General features: G+C 36.6%; 2 protein-coding genes across 2 annotated transcripts in view; both read right to left on the reverse strand.

Moving 5' to 3' along the window:
• Positions 1–3801, reverse strand: part of LOC107684939 (5-methylcytosine rRNA methyltransferase NSUN4-like) — a 5317-nt gene extending 1516 nt beyond the window's left edge. The window contains exons 1-4 of the mRNA XM_016481328.1: positions 3683–3801; positions 3220–3596; positions 2985–3139; positions 2738–2898 (exon numbers count right to left, since the gene is read on the reverse strand). Coding sequence (XP_016336814.1) covers positions 2738–2898; positions 2985–3139; positions 3220–3596; positions 3683–3775 — 786 coding nt within the window. The 5' untranslated portion in view covers positions 3776–3801. The remainder of the gene's footprint in view (positions 1–2737; positions 2899–2984; positions 3140–3219; positions 3597–3682) is intronic.
• A 1950-nt stretch (positions 3802–5751) lies between these two features.
• On the reverse strand, positions 5752–15122 carry pif1 (PIF1 5'-to-3' DNA helicase homolog (S. cerevisiae)). Its single transcript, XM_016481313.1, has 13 exons — positions 15026–15122; positions 14220–14785; positions 13485–13614; positions 13259–13384; positions 12701–12854; positions 12160–12274; positions 10491–10597; positions 10086–10225; positions 9299–9405; positions 9125–9212; positions 7982–8127; positions 6188–6379; positions 5752–5943 (listed from the first exon to the last, which is right to left on the reverse strand). Exons 2-13 carry the CDS (start codon positions 14778–14780, stop codon positions 5890–5892), a joined length of 1920 nt encoding a protein of 639 aa, XP_016336799.1. The 5' UTR covers positions 14781–14785; positions 15026–15122; the 3' UTR covers positions 5752–5889.
• Positions 15123–21949: the final 6827 nt, after the last annotated feature.

Below are 21949 nucleotides of genomic sequence, written 5' to 3' on the forward strand. Positions count from 1 at the left end.
TAGTTTTGACTGCTTTTATTGTCCTCATTTGTAAGTTGCTTTGGATAAAAGCATCTGCTAAATGACTAAATGCAAATGTAAAATGCTTGGCAGAGATGCATGCTGTAACCATACAGATAGCAGATGTTAGATATTTTTGAAATGTTAGTGACATCACACATTACATACAAGGATATGACAGTATAGCAATCATGAGAAGACAATGTAAATACATGGTGCTGGTAAAATACAGCAGTATAACCTAACCCAGGGGTCACCAAACGTGGTCCTGGAGGGCCGGTGTCCTGCAGAGTTTAGCTCCAACTTGCCTCAACACACGTGCCTGAAAGTTACTATTATACCTAGTAAGAGCTTGATTAGCTGGTTCAGGTGTGTTTGATGAGGGTTGGAGCTAAACTCTGCGGGACACTGGCCCTCTAGGACCAAGTCTGGAGACCCCTGATCTAACAGATTATTTGGTATTATTCAACAACTGTGATCTGAATATCTCAATATCACCTAATTTCTTACATTTTGTGATACAGGTCAATCAAACATTACTTCTTAATGGATAAAGGAGACTTTTTCGTGCATTTTATGGACCTAACGGAGGAAGAACTGAAGAAGCCGGTTGATAACATCATTCCTCCACGGCTGGAGGCCCTGCTGGAGCTGACCCTAAGAATGAGCACTGCCAACACAGACCCCTTCAAAGATGATTTAAAGGTCAAATGCGCATCGGTCTTCTCGACAGTTACTTTAACATTAGCACTTTGTAATATGTACAGTATGTTTGTGCATTCTGCAGAACAGTCTAGATTTCAGGTGTTGAGCAACTGCTTTTGCAGTAGAAATCCAAATGAAAAACAAATTGTTGTTCAGTTTCATCTTTTGCCTAAAGACGGGCAAAAATAAAGCTGAAATCACGATTATGGCAAATCACAAAGGCTGCTATTTAATTACTGTAAATGCAGGACACTGGCCCTCCAGGACCGAGTTTGGTGACCCCTGACCAAACCATTCGAAAGTTTGGGGTCGGCAAACCCCCCACCCCCCAACTCGTGCCCCCTCAAAAATAATGAGTGCATGACGCCCCTGTCTGGAGCTGTCGCACAAACATCTTCGTCACATATGTGACCCTGGACCACAAAACCAGCCTTAAGTCGCTGGGGTATATTTGTAGCAATAGCCAAAAAAACATTGTATGGGTCAAAATTATTGATTTTTCTCGGCCAAATATTGTCCTATCCTAACAAACCATACATCAATGCAAAGCGTATTTATTCAGCTTTCAGGTGAGTTATAAATCTCAATTTCGAAAAATTGACCCTTATGACTGGTTTTGTGGTCCAGGGTCACATATGTACTTTTATCTCTGACTACATTAGAATGAATATGCTACCTACTGGTGACTTATTAATATTTTTTAATCATCCACCAAATTATCATCTTTTCCTTACATTGCTGTAAGTTAATAACAATGCCACCTCAGCAAATTAGTTCTGTCAGGACCACTATCGTCAAAATGATTGACACTTAGCATTCAGTTTGGATTTGGCAGAATGGTTCTGTTCTGGGCAAAAAACTCCCTGCCCATCCATGCAGCCTGTAATGAATGAGCAGGGAGAGCAGCAATAACCCCACAGGGTAAACAGAACAGAACAAAGCAGATATCATTAATGTTCTTAATGATATTTAAGTGTAACAACATTATTTAAGATAAAAAGGAGTCGAATACAGAAAGCCAAGTCCTGACTGTGCCAAAAGGAAGAGTTGGGGATGGAAGAGGGTAATTTGCTCCTGAGCAAGTGATAAAAGCTGTTGAATAATACTGAATAGACCTTATATAGGAATGCCGTGATAGGCGTCGTATTCCTATAGGTATATGTGGATCAGCTGAGTCAGCCGATGCAATGCTATATGCTTTATTAAAACCACATTAAACTGAGTTCATGCCTAAGTAATAATATTTTTAAAATAAATATTATAAATAAATACTATAAAACTATATTTTACCTGATCCATATAATTTTATTTCATTTTTAAAATGCAGCTATTGTAATATTGTCTCTCTTTATTTTCTTTATGTTTTTAATAAGAAATTGTTAATAAGAAGGTAAAAACTAGAACCAGCATGAAAAAAATGCTAAAACAGAAATAAGAAAGATGTAAACTGCATCTCTTGTTCAAACTCGCTTGCTCCCAATCTCTCTTCCAACTTGAGAGTCCTCTCCACATTGGATTTTGGGAAATAGTGCTTCAGCAAGTGTACATCAGATGTACACTTGAAATCAGAGTGCACTGTGCGTATAAAAGAGTGAACGAATATAGGGAATGACGGTCACTCAGAATCCGGACGCCACTACAAAATGTCCAATACCCGATATAGTGCACTAAATAGGGGATAGGGAGCAGTTTCGGACACAGCTACTGTCGTAGTGCTGGCTCTAATGTTTCTTCTTTTTTTTTTTTTTAAGTAAAATGAAATATAATAGAAAATAAATACTACACTGCAGAGACATATATCCATCTAAAGCTGTTAATTAAATAGGTCTCACATGATTTATATTTTGATGAAGTGGAATGTAAGAAATTTTAATCTGCATTTTTGTTAACTGCTATTTAATCATTTACTCAAATCATATTGTGGTTCAATTCAAATCCTAAAATTGGTTTTCTTAGTATAACTATAACATGACATTCTCATTTACTTTACAAAACAGGCCATTCTCTTCCACACATTTTGCCCAATACTAACTCTGTCAAAGCTTTTCTCCTCTGTCATGCCTAACTGCCGACCATCAGTGGAAGTGATGTGGATTTTGTTTTCATCCAGGAACTCTTTAGGCAGGTAGCTCTGAAGAGTCCTGCGTAATCGCATAGTGCGGGAACCTGACAGGTCGTTCGCCCACAGATAATCTGAAAAGAAAAAAAAACATGCATATATCATCTGCATCTCTTCCATTAAAACGCTTGAAGTGTTGGCAATATGGCAGTTCACATACTGACTGAATGTGTCTGCAGGAGAGCAAGAGTCTTCCCTCCTGGAGCTGCACATAGATCCAGTACTGTGTGTCCTGGCTGGACGTCCAGCGCTAGTACAGGCAGCACCGAGGCAGCATCCAGAAGATAATATCCCAATATGCCACTGCTGTCAGGTCTAAGTTAACAGGACAGATATATCAAACATAATCAACTTAGAACAAGACAAAGGAAATGAGAATTTTTAGTAACCCTCACCTAGCTGGTTTAAATCTAGATATGTCTCCTTGGGGGAAAATAAGACATTTTATATCGGGACTTATACTGGGTTGAAAAGCAGCAGGTTCCAGCTCTGTTGAACCTCTGTGTGAGGTTGTGGAGTCATGTGAAGATGGATGGACTTCATTTCTGGAACAGTCAATAGGCCTACTGATGAAGTCTTTACATCCTCCAGCTTCTAAATCTATTATTACATTGGGTGCTGAAGAGAAGCTGTTTATCAGTGCTCCATATTTTTGTTCACACAGCATTGCAACGCGAATAGAGGGCCAAAGGTCCCTTAATTGTATACTGTAGCTTGTGTCAAAGTTGTGCAGAGCAAGTTCAGTGGCTGGGAACTTGGGCCTTGTTGCTGCCTAATGGAATACAGAGGAACATCTTATGTTATCTAGTACTGACACTTTGCTTTTATTTTGAAAATGAATGTAACCTCATTACTTACCCATTTTGTTTTAACGCGATACCGTCGCGGAATAAATCTAATCGAGTCTTTAAATTTGTTTATACAATATCTCGTGCATACGTACGCTGCCATGTTTGTGTTACATCAAAAAGCATCCGTTGTTTTTGAACTCATTGGTTCCACTACCGTGTTTTATATTTATCCACTATAATAATAAAGTTATTTAATTAAAAACCAAGACATCGTCAGATAAATCATCTAGCCAAGCAATTTCCCCAATAAGTGGCCTAATTTCATCCTTGAAGTCACATACTGGTTTCAATTATTATCTTATTATATTCGCGCATACAAGTGATTTATTGTGAATATATATATATATATATATATATATACAATTTAATCGATCAACAAATTATTACCAATGATATAATGTGGGTTTTTATAAAGCGCTTATAACATAAGAACGTTCCAGAAATGTTCTGTGAGCTCCTACTATTGCGAAGGCTTAACTCACGGATATTAACCACAGTCTATGATATTAACAAGTTCATTCTTTGACGTTGATTGCAGACATCCAATAACGTTCTTATTTAATAAGTCAAACCTTCACCATAGTAGAATTCGTAAATTCGCGTCTCTGTATATTTCCAGCACGTACTTGTTCATCCAGATTTCTCACCTTTATTGTCTTTATTGTGTGAATTTACTAGCATACAAGTATGGTTATTGAAAGGGAAAATATCACATATGGACAGCCTGACGAGGCGAAGGACGAGGTATGACTAATTTCAAGAGTTTTTGCTTTAGTTTAAAATGCATTTGAGAAGTTATGCAACTTAGAGAATTAGATAATTAAATTTATGTTACATTCAAGGACCTCTGAATAAAGAACAGAAGCTCCTGTTAAATATTGTAGCCTCAATAGTGTGTCATTTGGCCTTTAACAAAATATTTAGATCATCATTGTATTTAAGTACTTGATGTTTACATTGCAAAGACATTAAAATGGTTATATAAAACATTAAGATTTACCAATACCTTTTTGGTCCCCAAAATCGTGTATTCATAATAACTTGGTTATGTAGTATCATGGTACTAAATTTGTGCGGCTTGTCTCTTATTTGTAAAGGAACAGACAATGGCAGAGGAAGATGCAGGCGAAGATGGTGCTGATGAGGAGGAAGAAGAGATGGTGGTATGTTGGTATGTTAATACAATATTACCTAAAATGTATAAACATTAAATTCTTCTGTCATAAATCTGCTTTTTGGGTTCATTTTGAAAGAACTAAATAAATGCTGAACGAGAGGTGAATGTCATACAGATTAAACAGTGTCTGGCCCCCTCAGGACCCTACAGTATCTACAGATGCTTTAAGTGTACAGCACAAGCATCATACACATATTTACAGGTTAAGAATCTGCTGACAATATAACAGTTGAATGTGAGAAGACTTTTTTTTTTTAATGGCGTAGATCTAATTGCAATTACACACAGTCCCACAGGGTGGCAGTAGACATAGCATTTTTATTTGCTAGTTTCTTCTTGCTTTAATTTAAAATCTTCAGACACTGTGAGAAAGTAATGTAGCTTTAGCCTGTTGATAAAGAGACAATCCTTATTTGGATTTTGCTACAACAGTGATGCGAGTTAGTAAGAACGTGCCATGAAAGTGTGTTCTTCATTTGATTGAACCAATATTTGGCAGATATGCTTGTATGGATAACTGGATTATTAATTGTATATTGTTCCTAGAATAATGATCTATGGAAGAAAAAAAAAAGCATCTCACTGAAGCTGTTGAAGGGGGAAATATCTGTACTCTTTTCACTGCAATGCATGCAATTACAGGACATTGTGTACCACTTCATCTAAACTCAATAAGCTGGAATATTCAACTAAAACCAAATTATAAATATAAGAACACATTTCACTTACAATTAGAAAACCACTGCCACAAGCAAAAGGCACTGATAAAACTTTGCTCAGATAAAAAGCATGTAAACCTGATATTTTCAGAATCAAGCCAATTCATGTATAAAAACATAGAAACTTTATTAAAAGAAATGAATGGTTACATAAAACATGGTTTAGGCACATTTATAAAAATAAATAATCACTCAGTTGAAAAGCAGGGTATTATAATTTACCCAATAAGAAACACTAAATGAATTAAAAATGACTTCATGTCCCTGATGCATTCATACACACAGTGCATATGAAAATGAGAGCTTCACATCACCACCTCACCAACGGGAATTCTCCTTATTGCTCTGTCCAACAAAGTCATTCATTGAGGACTGGGGGAAGAAAAATAAATTACAATCAGAGACCTATAATAAACTTCCTAAATCAATGTAAGCCTTGTTGAAATTGGGCAATTTGAATTCCGAATACTGTAAAATCAACCAGTAATTTGAGCTTCCTAGGGGACTTTTATTAGCCAATCTAAAATCATTTAGATTCATCTTTTAAATTGTGCCAGTCTGACACAGAAATGGGTATTCATCTGAGGAACAGTGTGATTGTCCAGGGTGGACTTACCTGCATGAGGAGCCTCTCTTTCCTCAGTCTCTTATAGAAGAGCAGCACGTCCTGGTTGGCCTGCACTACTCGCGGATCAAAGTCCATCACACGCAGGCCTTCCAGACTCCGGGCCCGTGACAGAGCAACATAGGCCTGGCCGCTCTCAAACACACGTGCCAAAGAGATCTCCACACAATCCAGAGTCATGCCCTAAACACACCAAACAATCAAGATACTAGCCATGAATTTCATTCAATAATCACTTGTCTTTCATAGAAATTAGACTTTTTTTTTTTTTTAAATATGCTAGAAATACCACATTGTTTATGGTATTGGAACCAGGCTTTATCTCACTGTCAAAGCTAACCAAGACACAAAGCAAATAGGCAGGTTGCTCAAGCTAGCAAATTTGTTAATTTAGGCTACAAAGCTGCTAAAGCAGGGGTGTCCAAACTGTCTTGCAGAGTTTAGCGCTAACTTGCCTCAACACACCTGCCTGGAAGTTTCTCGTACACCTTGTAAGACCTCGATTAGCTGATTCAGGTGTTTAACTGGGGTTGGAGCTAAACTCTGCACGACAGTGGCCCTCCAGGAGCAGGACTGTACACCCCTTTGCTAAAGGGTGTATGTTTATCAGTAGGGAATTAGTGCTCTAGCTATAAGATTGGATCGAATTTTGACCCATTCATTTCAATTAAAAAAAAAAAAAAAAAAAAAAAAAAAAAAAGAAATTGTCAATTTGATGGTTGGTGATGTTCCGCGTATGTTTTTGTTTATATCTCTGTGCTCCCTGCTCTTACCCATGCGTGGCTTTGACGACAGTGGTCCTGACTGAACTAAACTAAAACTAATCTAAAATTGTAGCTCCAAGATATAAACCATTAATTTACCAACAATAGAACACCACAGTTGTTATAAGAGACATATTTTATATTATGAAACGCCAATAGTGACTAACCTTTTGCCAAAGTATTTTAGTTTCCAAGTTAAATTAAGTAAAATTCTCTTTTTGAACAAATTACTCAATTTTTCCCCTTTTTTACATTTTTTTATTAAAGAATATATTGAGAATAATGTTATTAACCATTTTTTATACATACAATTCTTGAAAAAGTCAATGGGAACCGAAATGGTTTGGTTATTCCTTTCCACAGAGAGAGCGAGAGAGAGAGAAAAAAAAAAACCTCATCCAAGTTTCGAACAACATAAGGTTAACAATGACAATTTTCATTTTGGGGTGAACTATCCCTTTAATAAAACTTTAATTATTGGTTTAATTGTAGGGATAAAACCAAATCAAGTAATTGATCTCATTGATCATCACTGTCTCCATATTACAATGGAGAGATTTAGACCCACATGGTTATACTGAGGAATTGATTTAATAGATTTTCCTCAGTTCCTCTAGTGAGCATTGGGACATAGACACACGCAATGTTTTCAAACATTTGCCAGACAGCTGAGGAGTTAAACAGCGATAATTTTGACAGTTCATCAGTGCAGAATGCACAGTCAGAAAAGATGGGTAAACATGGGGACTAGTTAATGAGTCAAAACACAAACCAAAACAATAGCCCTGAGCATCTGTTCACAGATAAATAAAAACACTCTTCCTAAGCAAAGTCATTTAATTTTAATAGCATTTTCAATGAAATCACATGATAATTTCCTCTAGTGCTCAAAACAATGAGATCAACAGCACAATTTTGTAAAATTAGATTTCATTCTATGCATTCAGCTGATGCAGGTTTGACTCAGTAGCTTACTACATATGCAAAATGACTCATGGTGGGACATGAGAGCAGAGCTCACCTGACTCTTGTGGATTGAAATGGCCCAGGCCAGTTTGAGTGGCAGCTGCTGTCGGCTCAGGTACAACCCCCCTGATGCTTTAAACATCCAACGCTCTCTCTTTATTACCTCAACAGCCCCGCAAAGGAATCGCACCCGAGGGAGTCCTGCAAGGGGAGGGGTGGTCACGAATGATGGTACGTCACAACATCTCACAGAATGTCTGTATCCTCTGAAATATGTTGATGTTCTATAACCAGCCAGGTACAGAATTTAATGAGTGATATTTGGGTAAATCTCATGAAGTCAGTGAAGAACGTCAAAAAACTGGATTGAAAACCCCATATTCTCATTACTGTAATATAATTGTTAAAAAAAATTTCAATTGAGTCTGTAAAATGTGTCTCTTATGCTCACAAAGGCTGCATTTATTTTATCAAAAACATAGTAAAACAGTAATATTGTGAAATACTAAAACAATTTTTTTTTTCCCATTTTAATATTTCCTTTCAAATGTATTTATTCCTGTGATGGCAAAGTTGATTGTCTTCAGTGTCACGTGATGCTTCACAAATCATTCTAATATGCTGATTTGCTGCTCAAGTAACATTTATCATCAATGTTGAAAACAGTTGTGCTGCATAATATTTTCTTTGTGGAAAGAATCATACATTTAAGGATTGAAAGAACAGCATTTATTTGAAATAGAAATCTTTTGTAACATCCAGGTCTTATTTCATGTACAATAAAAAAAAATAAAAAAAAAACTTACTCCAAATAGAAGAAAAACACATCAGCTTTAAACTGGTGTAAAAAAAAAAAAGCAAAAAAAAAGCTAGTACTATATTTGTACTACTGCCAGTGTTTTACTAAAATCAGAGTAAATCATTAAATTAGATCTAATTGCTAATTACATCCCAACAGCTGACGTAACAAAATACAATTAATCTAAAAGGTCCTAAAGATAGGCTTCCAGTTACTTTACACACAATAGCTTATTTTTCCTTCTGATTTTTTGTTAAAATACAACCTGGACATATTCTTATTTGAGATTTACCCATTTATTTACCAATTTTCATGAAGACAACGTGAAAGAAAGTGACAGAGAAAGTAAATATGATGTATAAGGGGAAGCTCCCATCACTGTTTTACAGTCAGTCGTACCTTGATTGCCTGGCTGAAAGTCAACCACTACTCCTCTGGCTCCATTCACTAGACCCCTCTGGACATCCAGGTTTTTAGTGAGCATGACCTAAAGAAATAAAAAGGTTCTTGCAACATTTTACATTACAAATCAAGAGCTAGTGTTTCCTAGTGGGGGTGTGAGGGAACACCTACCTGAGCTCCCACTTTCAGCTGTAAGAACCGACTCACTGGACTCTGTGCGTCAATGGTCCGAAACAGCATAGGGTCACTATCCACAGCCTCAAACACTCGCATGACCCCTGCAAAGGAAACACTTGAGAGACTTAGAAATGTGACATGTAATTTACATCTGTAACTGTCTGTAACTTACATCATTTTTTGTTTTTTAACAAGGTCCGTTTAAGATTTTATAATATGCAAGAAAAACAAGAGAACTGAAACAGTACAGTATATAATCAAAACAGCAGCATACCACAACCCAGCCCTTTACCCATCAGACATGAAGTATCAGTTACATTGTACAAAGACAAAAAAGAAGAAAAAAAAAAGAAAATCAGTTATAAATATTTTGGGATTGTATTCCCTACTTGAATTTCTCAACAAATGACAAGAAAGGTTCCCAGATTGCACAGAATTTCTGGGTACACCCTTAAAGAGAGTATCTTATTTTTTCCAGTTTAAGATATCGCATGATCTCTTTAATCCAATGAAGGTAAGTAGGGGGAAGGGCATGGAGATACATTTTTAAAAAACTAAATAAATGTACTCTTATATATTGTCATAGGTGGTTTCTAGTGACTTATGAATCAGATGAGAGATTTCTAATAATTATTTCCGTTTCCGGGATCTCACGCAATACCATTCACTTCTTCACAGCACTGACAGCGGTACCAGAACAACTACCACCTGATGCAACCAGCAAACCAAAAATCACATCTCACACATCTCCAGTTTGAAATGATATGTCTGTATGACTAACCTGGCAACTGTTTGAGTTTATTCTCATTAGTGAGCTCCACATCATCCTTGTGTGTGCACAGCCTGGTTGCTAGGATACCATCCCTCTCGATGCTGTGATTGGCACTTCTCAGTAGTTGTGCAGTAACTTCCTCTGTGACTCTACAGAATGGAGAGTCACTTTCACAATGAGATTAATCAAGATGATCAGCTGAATCAATTGACATCTTCATTGATTACAAGATGACGCTTGAAAGTTCCCAACTACAAGACCTATAAAAATTCAAATTACTCCTACAAGAACCACCTTAGGTTGTAGAAAAAAAAACTAACCCTGAACTACTACTAACCCTGGGACTGTATCCCAATAACACGCAGAGCCAGTGACTCACTGCACTGAACTGTGGATGCGGTGAGAACTCAGTACCTGCCCACTCTCACAGCCTGGAGGAGAGAGATGAAGGCTTTGTCTGTTTGTCTGCGCACCTCCGTCAGCTCCATGTTCATATGGATACACTTCCGCCAACTTCTCGACTGCAGGCAAAATGGACTTTTCTTATCTTATTCTTAGAAACAGCCAGTAGATACTCAAATGTAGTTATACACAAAGAAATGACCAAAACAATTTATGTCTCACAATTTAAAGTCCATTGCACTAACTTTGATGCTTTAGAGTTCATAAAGACATGCTAAAAGAAATCCATATGAATCTCTATGTATGTAATGTTTATGTGAATATAAGCCTAAATTAAATCTGTTCATCAAAGTGATACATTTTCTTCAGACGATTTAGTTTAAAACACTCGATTCATATGGATTACTTTTATGATTTCTTTATTAACTTTTTGAAGTGTCAAAGTTTTGGTGGAAAGGATTTGCAATGTAGAGACAAATCTTTCAGGATTTATTAAAAAGTTATTCATTTGCATTTTAAAGATGAAGGAAAGTCTTATGGGTTTGGAACATGAGGGTGAGTAAGTGACTTTTTTTTGATAAAATTTGATTTCCCCCCATTTCAGCACTGGTTAGTTCTCAACACAGTTTTAAAAAATGCTAAAAAAGTGGGCGTGGTGCGGAGCGGAGGAGGGGTGGGGGGGGTCAAGAGGGGAGACAGACAATACACACACAGCTTAGCGTTCTGACAGTTTCATTTCGCCCCCATCGAGTTAAAAAAATAAATGCACAGCCATTTGCACTCTGCATCAAAAACATATATGAACACGCTGTTGCACCTCGGAGAACTTTTAAGGCTTATTCTGCAGCGTTTATATAAGCCTTTTGATGGGTTGTGTCAGAGCTGTAAAAACGGTTATGCTCACCAAGTGAATGAATCGCATTTGTGCCTAACTCTTATTACAAAGCAAAAACAAACACTCTTCTTCGATCCATGAACGTTTCTCTCAGTTATTGTGCGTGATGTCATCTCAGACTCTTAAAACGTCTGTCATAGTAAATCAATCACAAATCACATGCAGTTGTGAATAATTAAGCGAAGCGTCTTCTCATAGGATAAGAACACACAGTCTCATGAATAATTTAATAGACACCGACGCGTCATCAATGTTCTATTAGTCTATTGCCACGTCACAAATTGTGACATCAACACAATGTAGATTCTAAACCCGGAAGATGAACATAGCGCAAAAATGCTTAAAATTAACCAGTTTTCTCCAACAGTTAAAATTATCGGATGCTAACATTGTCTTCTATGATGTGCAACACAAACACCTCTGCTAAAATCTCAGAAAAAGTAGTCTGGGGTTTCATGACCCTTTAAAACAAAATAATATCAAGACTGAACTGGACAAGCATTAATGATGCTTAAATGCTCGTTCACAATGAGGTCGATAACTACAATTATAATTATATAAGAAAAGTTAAGTATGCACAGCAATGACATAGAGGAACAATATAATCGAAATCAGAACCAAAAACTGATGAACAATAAAAACACTGAAAGCCAAAGCATTTGAAGTGGCCACTATAGCGTAACTGCAGCGCATGCTTATAATAAACAGAACATTGTCATTTGGTGGTGTGGGAACTAATATAGTTATCATTCTTGGTGTGAATGGGCCTTAAATGAGGAGTAGTACCTGAAAACAAAAGTTTGCCTTGTCCTTTCCTTTAGTTACAGGTGGAAGTTGAAGAAAGTCTCCACACACTATCAGTTGAATTCCTCCAAACGGCTCAGTGGATCTTCTGATGGATCTAGAAACATAATATACAAATGACACTTGTCTAATAATGCAACTCTGGGCTAATATTGAAAGACTTTGTATTGTTACCCTCCTTCAGAACAGGTGAGCATTTACAAACAAAATCAGTACTAGACTCTGATTTTTGAGAATTGTCGATGGATTGGTTTGAATTCAATTGCTATTCAAGGTCTGATCCAAATCACATTCAAATATTCATTTGCCATCTGGTGTTCATTTGGAGAAAATCCAGAGTGACAAAATCAGATGCAACTAATCACGTTAAATGAAATTACTAAACCATTATATATATATATATAAATAAATACAAATACTTAATTACCACATTAATCGATGTTAAATTTAATCTCAGCAATGTGGAAAATTAAGTGCACTGGAATAAACCGGTATCATGAACAGAGTTTTGAGTGTGGTTCACCTGGCTACGGCTTCCAGTTTGTCAAAGAACTCTGCTTCCACCATTGAAATCTCATCAATAACGAGGTGTTTGCATGATGTCCAGTGCTGCAGCACCCCAGGACGCTGAGCAAGCTCAATACATTGTTCAAGAGGAGCAGAGCCGGAACCAACACCTGATAACGAGAAAACAAAAATAACTCATATACAACAGCACAACTCTTTTTATAGATATGAGAAATGTGTTGATCATATGACAATTCAGAATTCTCTGTAGTGTGTACATAGTGAAATAAAACCAAGGTCACCTATGATCACTGTCTGGTTTGAGGTGAAAGGATACTACCTATTTCATAAAACATTTGCCATGAATAATTATATAGGAACAGCTTTCCTAATAAACACATGTAACATGTTTGCATTTGTTGGCAGTTGCATTTTTTTTTTAGAGACATGAGTGAAATTTTGTGAACGTTACTGACCCATTCCAGTCTGTATGAATGATCAAGGAAATGCATCAGGAGAACTGGAAAAAGCACTGCACTATAATTGATAGTCAGACTTGTAAATGTTTTCTAACCAGCAAAACTGTGCAGTGTGGTCCCTCCTATGTGACAAGCTGCAACACCAGTGCTCGCTGTTGCATACGTGCTTTTTGGAGGCAGAGAGCCTATAATCCTTTTGAGCAAGAATGACTTTCCTGTACCTAAAAATAAAGCCATGAACAGTGGTTTAAAATGCCATGAAATAAAAGACCTCAGTATAAAGCAATCATATGTGTGGCTATGAATAAATGAAAAAAGTACCTGCACTGCCTGTGAAAAACACATTTTTGCCACTCAAGACTGCATTGAGAACTGCAGTTTGTTCTTTGCTGAGCTTTTGTGCTACAGGCAGAACCAATACAGGCTTCTTATTGGAGTGAAGCACTTTAACCTAAAACAGACAAACAATTATTTATTTGGAAGGGACCAAGTACAATATTAAACATAAATGTTTCCAATTAATGCAATGCACCATATCTAGCCAATGGTTAATTTTCATCTGCAATCCCTTGATTTATGAACTTAGTCCATAATTCTGCTAAATGTATGACAGAAGAACATTACACCATCACACTGGCATTGTAAAGCTCTTTTCCCCTCTCTTTTAAGCAAATAGGTGAAAGGAGGCGATAATCTTAAAGGGGTCATATGATGCTGCTAAAAAGAACATTATTTTGTGTATTTGGTGTAATGAAATGTGTTTATGCGGTTTAAAGTAAAAAAAAAAAAGTTGAAGTTTCAGAATTAAACAATTTATAAAAAAATAAAAAATAAAAAATAAAAAAAAAGAGACATGATGGAAATATGATTTTGCTTACTAAAATTAATTGGTTTCTAAATTAACCAAATTTAATCAATATTAAAAAGTTATTTTAAAAGAAATGAACCTACTAAATTTTGTTAGATAATAATAATAATTTAATTGTGCTTCTAATTTGGCAAAACAAAAATGTAACAAACTCATGAAATGTGTCATGTACAAGTGGATGAACATACCGGACTAGTGTCACAATCAGGTCTGGGTCTTTTTACTTGCTTCCTTTCACCCAAGACCTTATTGACAGATCTCTCTGAAGGACCTTTGGGTTGGACTGATGCATTCACTTTACTTCTCAACTCGTTTGCTTTCTGCACATCTTTCAGCTGGAGAGGACTTAGGGTCTCAAAGGCTCTAGGAAGGCCAGCTCGTAGTTTATCCCGATCACTCATAGGCTTGATGCCTTGGGATGCCTGATGTTTGATGCTGAGCGTCTTCAGAAACATCTTCAAACGATCCGGTGGACAATCAGACAGCAAAACCTGCGTGTTTTCCGGGATGAATTTAACAGTACATTTACCATCCTTTGCAAAACGCGTAAAGAGCTGGAAATCACGCAGCATGAAGTTTTGAGGAGCTTTGCCATCGTGGACGCGCAAGACAATCTCTTGAAACTCATTCCGCCCTAATGTGACGGTGGCTTTGCGGATGAGCTGCCGTTTGATGGCTTGACCTGCAGGATTCAAGCGCTCCACTGCCACTGTGCACTGAAGCTCAGCTGGCTCAATGTGTCCCAACATTTTACCTGAAGAGAACATAGAGAACACAGCTTAAAGCATTTGGTTGATTTAACTTGTGACTTGATTAGTCATTTAATACCGAGTCTAGGTTTATAGAGGGCTTAGTTTACAGATTTAAGTCATTTGCGAAATTTAAAAATGATTACAAAAATAATATACATATTCACAGACGACTGACATTAATTTCAACTAAAATTTAAAGGTATCAAATGTACGTGTTTATTTAACGCAGAAGCCTAACTCACCTTTTTCATGCACTGTTTAAACAGCCAGTCACACACCAGCTGTTCATTCATTATGATGCGCACCCCACGATTTTCAAATAGTTCCGCTTGACAAAGATTGGTCAATAGTGACAAACTGCAGACCAATCAGACCAAAGGCATTTATCCAAAGGCAAATGCTATCCAATCACCGATTGTGCTTAAGCGGCGGACCCGCCTACGAGCGCGTGTGCTCCACCAATGAAACGACGTTGGTTTTCATTACGTCTCTTCCTTCCTGGTCTTCACAGGGACTGGTGCGTAGGGCTGTTCGATTCCGAAATTTTTGGAATCGAGTCCAAATCCGATTCCTGGTTCTGGAATCGATTCCAATAATCGATTCCTCACTGTTGTTTTCGACTCTTTTTCGATTCTTGTTTTTGTATATTGAAGGAACCTAATCTCACCATGTTGACTGCAGGAGGTCGTAGAATGTATCCTTCTCATAATATGAAGCTTTATTTGTAAAAAAATAAAATAAAATTGACGATACCTAAATTGTAATTTTGTCTGCTTTGCCCGTGAAATTAGTCATAGCCCACAGCTCAGCAGGCACATGCGTTTATCACATTAATTAAACAAGACATGAGATGTCTAAAATAAATGTGCACAGTTCAGCTGAATGATGAAGTTTACTATGACTGTATGCTTTGCACAATATTAACAAACTGTACACTGAAACAAAATAACCAGAACATTAACAATAACTGATAGAGCTCGTGGTTTATCTGTCAATCAGATGCGCTTTCGGCCACTGATCTATGCTCGTGACGTTTTATTTTATAATTATCATTGGCTGATAGAAATGTTTTAAAAAATAGTATTTTGATGGTAATAAGCATAGACATATTAAATACCTAGACGCCTCATTGGCCGCTTTGAGCCGTTGCTGCGATACGTCAACGCGTCCGCCATGTTCGTGAAGGCAAGACTGCCTTAAAAATAAATGGAGGTAAACGGAGGAGCTGCGTTTTTTTCTGGATAAAAACACTATAACGTTTACATTTATCAACCGATTTCAGAGTTTTGTGATCTACATGGAGTTAAAAATAACTCTGCCTCCAGTTATTTAGTTAGGTTTGGAAAATTTATTAATAGTCTGACACTGGTGGCTAATTAAGCTGTCAACATAAAGATTTCACATTTATTTTCGTGAAATGAAATGTGTGCAGCCTTCGTAGGATGCAGCCTTCCGTTTGAGAGGCACCCATAGATAAGCTTTGTTGAACTGAAAAAGGCTCTGAATGAGGAGTCGATTCCCCTTGATGGAATCGATTCCCAACGCCTCGGAATCAATTTTTTTCTTTCTTTCTTTCTTTCTTTCTTTCTTGCTACCAACATCATCAACACTTTAAACAAATGACTTTTCGAAATGATTCCAAGATTATTGGAGTTTATTTCACAAAATAAATAAATAATAGGCCTACTAATATCAGTGTTTAGTGTGTTGCTTGTCATTTCTTTGTAATTACTTGTTAAATTTACTAGCAATTTCTGAGTAATTACTGTTTCTGCACATGTTTTTTCCCCAGCATACATAAATATATAAGTAGATATGCCTATGCACATCCTTCCAGAAACAGTTGGCTAGTTCCCTATATATTTTAATATTATTGTTCATCAATAAACCAGTGATTTACAGTTAAGATTGCTTAATCTAGCTCATTTTCACACAGGTCAGGGTTTACTGTCTTTTGATTTAGTGGTGGTTAATTACATTTTCCAGTATAAAATATCAGTCATGGGTTGGTGTATTTCCGTAAACAAGAAGTGCTCTTTTAAATTTCCAGGAATGAGTCACTGTCCCGCATCATTAAGTCCCGTTCAGTACATGCAAGCTTTTCATTAATTTACATTCATTGGCAAGACGACAGCTGGCTGAGTTATGACGCTCAGGAGAGGTGGGCAATACCAGAATCCAGGATAACAGTAAGGACTGCCTTCACCCTGCACCCACAGCCCATTGAAGATTTAGTGAGATGGAAGAATATTAAACAGAACTACACTGAAAGATAAGGATTACGTTGATCTTGGACTTTCATTTTATTTAATTACACATTATCTGTGATATGCAAATAGGGTTATAAGTGAAACTTAACAGAGCCTCGGTTGCAAAAGTGTAATTAGCAATCATATTAGGAGTTCATGTCTAATCTTGCCTGACACTCGCCTCCCGAGCAAACAGACCTGCTTCACTAAACCTTCACATGCCAAGAGATCTTTGCCAAACACAAATTTTCCAGTCATAAATGTCCCATTAAAAATGCAGAACTGCCATGACAGAATTTTATATGACACAGTGTTATCTGCAGTATACGCTACATCAGCGTATATATTTAAATTGTATATGTTGTAAACTGTTTTATTTAACATTTCACAGTATTTTAGAAAGTGTTTTGAACAGTGTTTTCTAATGGACATTTACCAACCAGTTGATGATAACAGGAATTCTCCCTCATGACTGTGTATACCATCCAACCAGACTCATTACACTCATCATTATTTCAGAATGACTGCTGTTTGTGTAGATTTTTTTTTTGCACTCTGCTGACATCTCTAACGACTTCCTTCTGCCACATGTATCATGTGTAATGATCACACATAACTAGTTTCCAAGATACTCACACCTTGGTCCGCATTAACTTGGGCTTTCATGCCTCATTTATGAATTAGAAAAGTAAACTGTCTTGTATACTGTCACAAAAAAGGCCATCTGTAGACAACCACTCAGCATAAAAATATGTTTTAGAACACCAGCGATCATTATCATTCCTGCTTGGGTGAAATGTAAAGGGTACGTGTTTATGTGCAAAAATAAACGAACCAATGACTCACTTCACACTATTGACTCAACTCACATGCAATAGAGCATCTATAAAGAAGTAAAGAGCAGGGGTAAAAAAAACACGTTGTCTAGTTGAACTCTTGATCTCAGTCCAATGGACCTTAATCAGGTTAGACGCCATATTGAATTTTTAACCCTAAAAAGTGCAAACCCATAAAGAGACATCAGAAAATTAATTTAATGCTATTTTCCATCTTATTGGGACTCAAATAATACAATTTCATAATTTTTTTAAAACTTGACTCTTATGTTTGATTTTAATGTTTGTATCCCCCAGGATACGTTGCTCCTTTGGGGGTATAAATTCACTGGAAACAGAACACTTGTTTATCAATGCTTGTTACAGCATGGTTGTAATTCCTGAATGTTTTGGAGTACAGACTTAACGTTAGTCTCTTTTTAAAGAAGACACATAGCAGATTATTGCTGAAGTGAAAGCATTTCAACAAAAGAAAGTATAAAGTTGCTATAAATCTAAAATCTGCTATAAAATCAAAGCCATATGTCTAACCGATTTATGTTCCAAATTTGAAGTTGACATCACAAACATTGTGGTTCCTGTGAGATTTTCTTTGGGCACTATACCAAAAATAACCACTGGGTTACACCCAAACTCTATTGAATTTTTCTAATGCAGTTTTCTGTCACAAATCAATAATTTTCTGTCACAATATCACATCTATTACAAAACAGTCACCAAATATGGAATCTTGATTTTCTAAAAAAACCTCTAGAATAAACATACACTGAGTAAGATTAGACACTTTCATTACCGATTATTATTTTGGGCTCATTTTTCGCAGTTCTTTTTTTTCCCATCGAACTGATGCTAACAAGCTAAACTCCGCATTCAGACATTGTTCTAAATTTGCTGACAAACGACAAACCCAATTTCATCTTTTAAACACACTCTGAGCCATATGTTACTCAACCACCGGAGACTCAAACAGCTGTCTGCATCCGAACCGGTCCGTGTACGTTGCGTTCATTCATTTTTTGATTTAAAATTGAAAACAGAAACATGAGAAAATGGCATTTCGTTTTTTTAGAAAAGGGCATTTTTCTAACTTTATAAAATATGTCTTACACCTTTAACATTAAATTCCTGAATTTAGTCAATATTTGAAAAATATGACATCATAGGTGTTACCAATTACATCAGTACCAACCAAAGCCATCTTTGCACTGTGGCACAGAAGCTGCATCTTAAGTTGAATTTAGATGTATTTACACAATTAATGCTGCTCAGACGGCAGTAAATGCATTAACACAGCAATTGCATTATGGAATGAGATTAATGTTTTAAACAAAAACATTCTGAATAGCCTACAAAAATATTAAATGAGTGACAAAATGAAACATTTGGATACTTGAATTATGAAGGTTACATCTGCTGGTCGCTGAGGGAATACAACAGTATGGTGAGGGGCGTAACATTTCCATCTCACGCTTGAGGTATTCGGCCAATCACAACGCACTGGATAGCTGGCCAATCACAGCACACCTCGCTTTTTCAGACCGATGAGCTTTGTAAAAATCGCCGCGTTTCAAAAAGGCGGGGCATAGAGGAGAAACAATAATGTACAGTATGTGGAAAATAATGTGTTTTTTTTACTTTAAACCACATAAACACATTTCATTACACCAAATACACAAAATAATGTTCTTTTTAGCAGCATCATATGACCCCTTTAAGTCAAATAAAACACACTGTTTTGTGTCTAAAATGAAATAAATTCATACTCATTATTAATTAAACTGTACTGTCTAAAATAAAAGTCATGATTTCTGCGTATTCACACTAAAACCAATACCAATACGCAGCTTTGCCACACAGATTTTGATAACTGGACTGCTAAATAAAATGTGCGGTGCGACAAAGAAATAGACTAAAAGGGTAATGTGATCCGAGGTACATACATATTTCTGCAATAAGCACATAATACTCGCCATAGAGAAACTATGCCTACATAGAAGTAAACCCTGTCCATTTGTTAGTCTGGTTGTTTGATGAGAGAGACGGAATGCAGAAGTTACAATAAATACCTTAACAGCGGAGGACTCTTATTCTGTTGCACAGAAATCAAGACGGCACCGTTTCATTCTTGCTTGACCAATCAGTGAAAAGGGCGTTTAATTCCCTCCCACACGTGGAAATAGAACATTCAAGCTGTTTATCCATTTTCTACCCCTGAATGTAAAAACGAAAAATTAAGGCGAATTCTTGTCTTTTCATGTTTTTGAAAAAACGAAAAATGAAAATGGTGCCGTTTTCTCATGTTTCTGTTTTCAATATTAAATAAAAAAAATAATGAGCGCAACGTACAAGGACCAAAGTCACACAGTCTATATGTATGTTTTATATCTTACCTAACCTAATAAGCTAATGCTGAACAACAGCTTTTTAAACAGGTAAGTCCCCTCCAACGTGTGTAAATATGTGAACTAGATCAACTTTTATCGGCGGGTGAGTAGATTTCCCACTACAGGCGGCCATGCAGGTTTAAATGCTGCCTGTGAGCTAAACAAAGTATGGAGAAACAAAAGTCACCTCATCTAAATATTCACAACAAACACCCTTTCAAGATGAAACCAAGAAATGAGACCTACGCTTTCACTGCTTCTCCCCTCAGCTTCTCAAATGTTTGTATCCCCCAGGATACGTCGTCCCTGAATGATAGCATGTGCTGTGGTCCTAGATCACGTGTAATTTTCAAAACTCAAAATGTTCTAAACTGTTATATGGAGTTTTTGTCTACTTAAAGTAGCTGAACAGTCAGTATGTTGTTAAATAACAGTACAATCAATACAAAGTACAAGCAAACAGTAAGAATCTGTACTTCTATCCTTCACAACTTTGTTTTCACCCATGTCAGAAATTAAATATGGTGGTGCGGTGTTCCCGGGTTCTGGTTGAACTAATTTATTCAGGTTAACAATCCTTTAACGGATTTGAATTATAGAAATGTTATAGTGTGCTATGTGTATGCCAGGTTAAAGAGATGGGTCTTTAATCTAGATTAAAACTGACGGTGTGTGTCTGCCTCCCGAACAAGGCTAGATTTTTGACATAACATAGGAAAAGGATATACCTCCAGCAGTTAAATTAACTTTTGAAATCTTATTGCTGGCTCAGATAAAATGGATGAATAAATTAAGTGGAATTTAACAGTATCATGCTGTAAAGATGTCTTACTATAAATTTGTTTTGCAAGTCACTACACTGATACCCCAACATCATGCTATAGCCTCATGTTTTCTTCTTTTGGTTTTGTCAAATTGGATGGGTGTTTCTTTTTCCATCTGCACCTAAGTGGAACATGATTGTGTGTGTGTCACCCTTGCTCTGTGATTCCAACAATTTTAGAGATCACTCATTCACTCAATAGTGCTCTAAATGTCACGCGGCTATATCTCAGAGCACAAAAGCAATAAAACCTAAATGAAATTATTGGACTTGATCAATGAGCCTCAACATGGGTGACACTTAAGGGCTGAGAACAATTGGCTAAAGCTTGAATACTGTGACATGAGAAGAAATACAACCTCTGCATGTCCTTTCTAGATTTAATACTTTCACATGGAATTGATGTCGATGGTGTTGAAATTATGCAGCCAAGCGATGATATCTCAGATCATTATCTAGTCTTGTGCAAACTTCATATAGCTAAAACTGTAAATTCTACTTCTTGTTACAAGTATGGTAGAACCATCACTTCTACCACAAAAGACTGCTTTGTAAGTAATCTTCCTGATTTATCTCAATTCCTTAGCATATCCAATACCTCAGAACAACTTGATAATGTAACAGAAACTATGCACTCTCTCTTTTCTAGCATGTTAGATACGGTTGCTCCTTTACACTTAAGGAAGATTAAGGTCTGACACTGTGGTATAATGAGCACACTCGCACTGGAAAATGCAGCCCGGAAAATGGAGCACAGCTGGAGGAAAACAAAACTAGAGGTATTTCATATTGCTTGGCGGGAAAGTAAACTATCCTACAGAAAAGCATTAAAAACTGCTAGATCTGATTACTTTTCATCTCTTTTAGAAGAAAA

This window comes from Sinocyclocheilus anshuiensis, unplaced genomic scaffold (genome assembly GCF_001515605.1).
Source record: "Sinocyclocheilus anshuiensis isolate Anshui unplaced genomic scaffold, SAMN03320099.WGS_v1.1 scaffold673, whole genome shotgun sequence".
Lineage (NCBI taxonomy): Eukaryota > Metazoa > Chordata > Actinopteri > Cypriniformes > Cyprinidae > Sinocyclocheilus > Sinocyclocheilus anshuiensis.

Bases quoted from the DNA above. Each gene is read 5' to 3' on its own strand.
- pif1 (XM_016481313.1), bottom strand. From the start codon at position 14,780: ATGTTGGGACACATTGAGCCAGCTGAGCTTCAGTGCACAGTGGCAGTG. The intron at 13,385-13,484 runs GTACTTTTTTCA...CTTTATTTTTAG, and splicing joins GTTTTTCACAGGCAGTGCAG to GTACAGGAAAGTCATTCTTG. The intron at 9,213-9,298 runs GTAGGTGTTCCC...TTATTTCTTTAG, and splicing joins AGCTGAAAGTGGGAGCTCAG to GTCATGCTCACTAAAAACCT.